Source organism: Oryza sativa, chromosome 8 (genome assembly GCF_034140825.1).
Source record: "Oryza sativa Japonica Group chromosome 8, ASM3414082v1".
In the NCBI taxonomy this organism is placed as follows: Eukaryota; Viridiplantae; Streptophyta; class Magnoliopsida; order Poales; family Poaceae; genus Oryza; species Oryza sativa.
The window spans coordinates 23,286,427-23,291,765 of NC_089042.1; the positions used below are offsets into that span (position 1 = coordinate 23,286,427).

General features: G+C 38.7%; 1 protein-coding gene across 1 annotated transcript; it reads right to left on the reverse strand.

Moving 5' to 3' along the window:
- Positions 1–305: 305 nt before the first annotated feature.
- On the reverse strand, positions 306–4,665 carry LOC9270004 (alpha carbonic anhydrase 5). The gene is made up of 7 exons (XM_015793474.3): positions 4,544–4,665; positions 4,174–4,385; positions 1,982–2,088; positions 1,779–1,881; positions 1,250–1,417; positions 1,012–1,065; positions 306–600 (listed from the first exon to the last, which is right to left on the reverse strand). The coding sequence occupies exons 1-7, from the start codon at positions 4,629–4,631 to the stop codon at positions 517–519; spliced, it is 816 nt and encodes a 271-aa protein (XP_015648960.1). The 5' UTR covers positions 4,632–4,665; the 3' UTR covers positions 306–516.
- Between the last annotated feature and the right edge of the window lie 674 nt (positions 4,666–5,339).

Consider the following 5,339-nt stretch of genomic DNA (forward strand, 5'->3'; position numbering starts at 1 on the left):
TCATTTCGTGGGATGATAGTAACCCTACCCAAACGGCCGGTTTGGTAAACCCTGCTGCTTACCCTAGTACCCCGCCCATCACCTACTTTCCACCCCCACAGCTTCGCTTCTGTCTTGCGCTCCAAACACCATCAATCAACCGTCTCTCCAAGCCTAGCTACCTCTAAATCCAAGAACCCACCCCTCTTCCATTTCCCCCAAGCCCTGTTCCCAACCCTCAATCCTCAACCCCACATGAGTTTAGTTTGTTGCCCCTGCCATTGCTGCATCGTCCTCAGGGTTCATATGCTCAATACGGAAGAGGGTCTGGCAGGCCAATAATCTTTGCATGGATCGAAAAGTCAGAATTTAACTGTTCTTTCAAAAAAGATCAGTTCACTGTTGTATAGTAAATCCCTACTCCGGGTATAATTTTATTTCATAACTAGCATTGTTGCAACTTAGTTTATAGAACTAACAGTTGTAGCTTAATTTATTCTAATCTGATCTCATGTCTGGCGATGTGTTGGTAATTGATTAGTCCTTCTTAGGGTCTGGAATGAAAATGCTGATGTTTCTGTTGTTCACCTTCTGAAGGGGCCTTGCGTTGTTCTCATAACCCTGTGGAGTAAAGAGTAAAGAATCATCACCTCAAATTATTGCAACGAAAATATTTATTCTTCATGAGGGGTACGGTTTTGTTCTATAAAGTTTCCTATTTTGCAAACTACAAGAAATTTATGTGTATTTTAAGTACAAGTCTAAAAATATTCTTTCAATCGGGAGTGGATTTTAAGCCATCAAATTTTAAGCCGTCAAGTGCATGTATTATCTGATCAATGACTTTGTGCCTAACGATAGATACCGAAGATGTAACTCGTTTTCATTATTAAAATAAATTAATTACATGCATTTCCTCTTATCTATTTTTTACTTTATCCCTCTATTTTATAACCCCCAATGACCATAAAATAGAATTTCAACCAGATATACACTTTTGTGGGTGAAAATTTAGGGGAAATCAAAACTCACGTCAGCCACGGCTTCCCTGAGAAGATCAAGCTGATACTGTGCCACAGTCTGGGCCTGTAAAGAAAAATGAAAAGAGGAAGATTGGATTTTTAAGATCCGTTTAACATCTGAAATCGAACATGACAATGAGAGAAGTAGATGGACACCTTTTCTTTTTTACCAAGGTACCGAAAGCTTACCAAAAGAAAAACCTATAAAATTATTAACGTGAAATGAATTTATGAAATGTCAAGCCTACCCTCTTGAAAACCGTCCAGATCACTCCCTCCGTGCAAGGCGGTGTCGTGAGGGAGCCCATGTAACGATAGTACACGGCGTCTGGGCTCTTGGCTAGCTGTGGATCCACCACACCGATCGGCTCTGACTTATCTTTTGTATCTGCTATCCTTCTAATGAATGGCTCCAGCTACAAGAACAAGATAACACCCATTGGTTTTCGTCAATGACCAATAAATATGTATAATCATTACTAATTATTATGTGCTACTTCCTCCCTCAGTTGTGAATATATACCAATTATAACAATCAGTTAAAATTGTAAGATTTCGACCATTAATTTTATATTAAAATAAATTTATGAAATATATTTATGATACTATTAAAATAGTATAATTTTAAAAAAAAATCTATGTATGCAATTTTGTTTGTGAAACTAATGGTTATAAAATTTTAAAAGTTTAAACATCAAATATTTATAACAAGATTGACAGAGTCGCAGTTAAACCGGCAAAGTTGCCGTAGCAATTGCGAGTGCTAATCAAACAAACCATGAGCAGGAAGGGGTCGGGGTTGCCGATTTGGTAGAGATTGCCGATCACCGCCGTGTTGCTGTTGCCGTCGTCGTGTACAAGGTGCAGCTCCATGTCATACCTGCACGCACGGGTACTTGTCGATGAGCATCGAACTGCGGCGCCGCCGGCGATGCGATCAAGCAAGCGCCGCCGTGAACGGAGAGGCGGAAAACGTATACCTGCGGCCGTTGACGGTGTGCTCGGAGGGCGTGTGCCAGTGCAGCTGCTTGAGCTTGTACGCCTTGCCGTTGATCACCACTCTCCCGGCGTTTCCCATAAACTTCACCTGCGCATGCAGCATGGATCATCATATCGCTTCGACACACAACTACTCCTAAGCAATCCTATACACTAGCTTGGTATATGAAAATTAATTAAGGAATATAGGGAGGCAGCACTAGTACTAGTAGTGTGTGGTGGCTATCAGGTTTAAATTCCGGTATCCACGAATATTACATATATAGGTGAGTTTTCAACAGAATTTTAGTGAGACCAAAAATATCTCGCTGGTTTCCGTATCTCTTCAAGCATATGTTAGGGGATATATTCATGGATGTGTGTGTAGAAGTGTGTGTGCGTGTGTATTCGTCGTGTAATCCAAAAAAAAAGAAAACTAAGGAATCTAAATCTATCTATTATGTATTATTAAAACAGCTTTAAAAGAAAGTACCACGTTCGCTGTGGGGGCTAGAAATTCTCACATTAATCGGAGAAAAAGAAAAGAAGAGTCCAAGTAGAAATACAATTCAAAAATAGCTGAAATTCGGAATTAAAAATAAGCAACATTGAAAGAAGTATCCATATAAGAACCCAATACGAGATTAATCAAAATTTAAAATAAAAATAAAATAAAATCTAAAATTAGAAAATAAAAAGAGAGTCCAAGTAGGAATATAATTTAAAAATAACTGAAATTCGGAATTAAAAATAAGGAATATTGAAAGAAGAGTACATAGAAGAACCCAATACGAGATTAGTTAATATTCAGAATAAAAATAAAAATAAAATCCGAAATTAGCAAAAGAAAAGAAGAGTTCAAGTAGGAATACAATTTAAAATTAACTGATATTCGGAATTAAAAATAAACAATATTGAAAGAAGAATCCATATAAGAACCCAATACTAGATTAATTAAAACTCAAAAAAATAATATCCAAAATTAGAAAAATTAAAAGAGAGTTCAAGTAGTAATACAATTTTGAAACAACTGAAATTCAAAAATAAAAAATAAAAATATTAAAAAAACACTATACAATTTATAAATAACTAAAATTGGTGATAAAAATAAAGATTATTGAAAAAGAAGACCATATAAAACATACGACGAGATAAATTAAGTAACAAGCCTATAAAAGAGAAGAGTGGTGGTGGTTGATTGTTAGTAAAACACCAAATAGAAACCTAATGATGATTAAAAGGAGGGACGATAGGTAGGCCGTGAAGCAAACGGGTAAGGTGGTTGCTGGAACTTTTAGAAAGTAAAAAAAAAACCATTGATAATCATATTCAATTTTTAAAATCTCAATGACAATAAAAAAGAGAAGCAGCGGGGAGGGTGTATAGGAGTATAGTTGCAGAGCCGCCGACGGTTGGCAGGACTTCTAGAAAATAAAAAATGAATTCCAACGATAGTTATGCTCGATTTTTAAAATCCCAATGACAATAAAGAGTAGGCGGCGGATGGGTTGTAGAGGAGTATAGTGGCATCGTTTAACGTGACTTCTAATAATTATAAAAAATAAAACTCAACAAGACAATAAATTCTAAAAGCTACAAGGTCCAATTTTAAAGATTTGGAACTTCTAAAAATTAAAAAAAACCAATGATAATTATGCTTGATTTTAAAATCTCAATGGCAAGAAAGAAAGGAGACAACGGGCGAGCCATAAAGGAGTACAATGGCAAAGCCGCTCACGGTTTGGAGGGACTTATAGAAAGTGAAAAATAAACTCAAACGATAATTATGTTCGATTTGTAAAATCCCAATGATAATAAAGAGAAAATACAGTGGACGGGCCATAGAGAAGTATAATGGCAGCGTTTGACGGGACTTCCATAAATTATAAAAATGAAACCCAACGAGATAATAAACTTAAAAACCTATAAGATTCTATTTTTAAAGGTTTCAAGGAGAAAAAATAGAAATAGTGGTAGACCGAGCAAGCAAATAAAGAAGGATATGACAGAAATAAGGGGTAGCAGCTGGTGTGACTTTTAAAAACTACATAATTAGAAATACGGGGATGATACGGGGATAGCTATTTAATAAATTTTAAGTAAAAACATGCTGAATAATATATGAATTTGGTTGAGTGTTAGCCGCGTAATTGCGCGGACCAGCCAACTAGTTAAGCTGAAAATACATTGTTACCTCGATGTCATGGCCGCGGTTGACCATGGAGGCCTCGGCTGGGAGGTAGGAGTAGTCGAGGTAGCCGAGGTTGCGCATCAGGCGTTCGTGGGAGAGGTCGATGGGCGACTGCATGTTGCCCGTGTTGCACTTGGCCCATCTCGGATCGAGCCTACTCCAGTTCCCCGGCCCGTTTTCCGTGCCGGGGACGTAACCAAACTTCCTTTCATCGTCTACAATAATAACATGATAAGTTGATCTTATTCCAAAAAACAACATGATAAGTCGTGGATGACATCCTCTTAAGAGGCAAAAATATATATTCGTATATATGTGCGGCCACGGCTCATGTGTATATACATGGAGGGAGCTAGCAAAGTGAGGTTATTACCGGTTTCCTGAGCTCTGGCCGCCGGAGCAGCCGAGAGCAGGAGTACGGCGGCAGCGAGGAGGAGGCGAGCTCGAGTACTCGAATGCATGTTTGGGAATTAGCTTGTGTTCTGTGCACGCTGCTGATGGGAATATATATGCATTCAGGATGTACTAGCGGCGAGCTAGCTAGCTAGCTAGAATACGCTTGTGTACACTGTTACGTCGGGAGAACGCTTCAAACCTGCTACGTACGGCCACGTAATGTACGTACATGTAAACTCAATTTGGTTTCGTCTCTCTCCTGGCGGCACGGAATCGATCGAAGCAGAAGATATGTGTGCTTCGTGTCAATCGATCGATCGATAAGTTGTGTACATGGCGTACGTGCTTGTACTGATCGATCGTAATTGGTGTCTAATCTTTTCCCTTCTTAATTCAAGCGGGGACAATTTGACAAATTAAGTTGGAAACTCTGTTAATTCGATCAATGACTGAGATTATCCAGAGAAAATCGATCAAATCAGATCCTTAATTAATTGCGTACGTACGTACTCCGCGCTTGGTTCCTTGTCGAGACTACACTTGCTGACTTAACCACAGTACGTTGATCGAGATGACATTAATTGCAGATCGACAATTTGCTCATTGCTCTCGCCAGCGCCGTATACTCCAGCGAAAACGATCGACCCAACAGTCTTCGTCGTCGGCTCGCCAGCGTCATGAAGGCTCACACGAAAGGTTAGAACAAGACTAATAATGAATTAACGGGATTGCCAGAAAATCGAAACCCCAATCATGCAGATTTTAGACCGTAC

What these genes read in the sequence shown, in the direction of transcription:
- LOC9270004 (XM_015793474.3), bottom strand. Translation starts at nt 4,631, where the DNA reads ATGCATTCGAGTACTCGAGCTCGCCTCCTCCTCGCTGCCGCCGTACTC. An exon ending in CACACCGTCAACGGCCGCAG is followed by an intron (nt 1,882 to 1,981) that starts GTATACGTTTTC and finishes CCGTGCGTGCAG; the next exon opens with GTATGACATGGAGCTGCACC. An exon ending in CCGACCCCTTCCTGCTCATG is followed by an intron (nt 1,418 to 1,778) that starts GTTTGTTTGATT and finishes TTGTTCTTGTAG; the next exon opens with CTGGAGCCATTCATTAGAAG.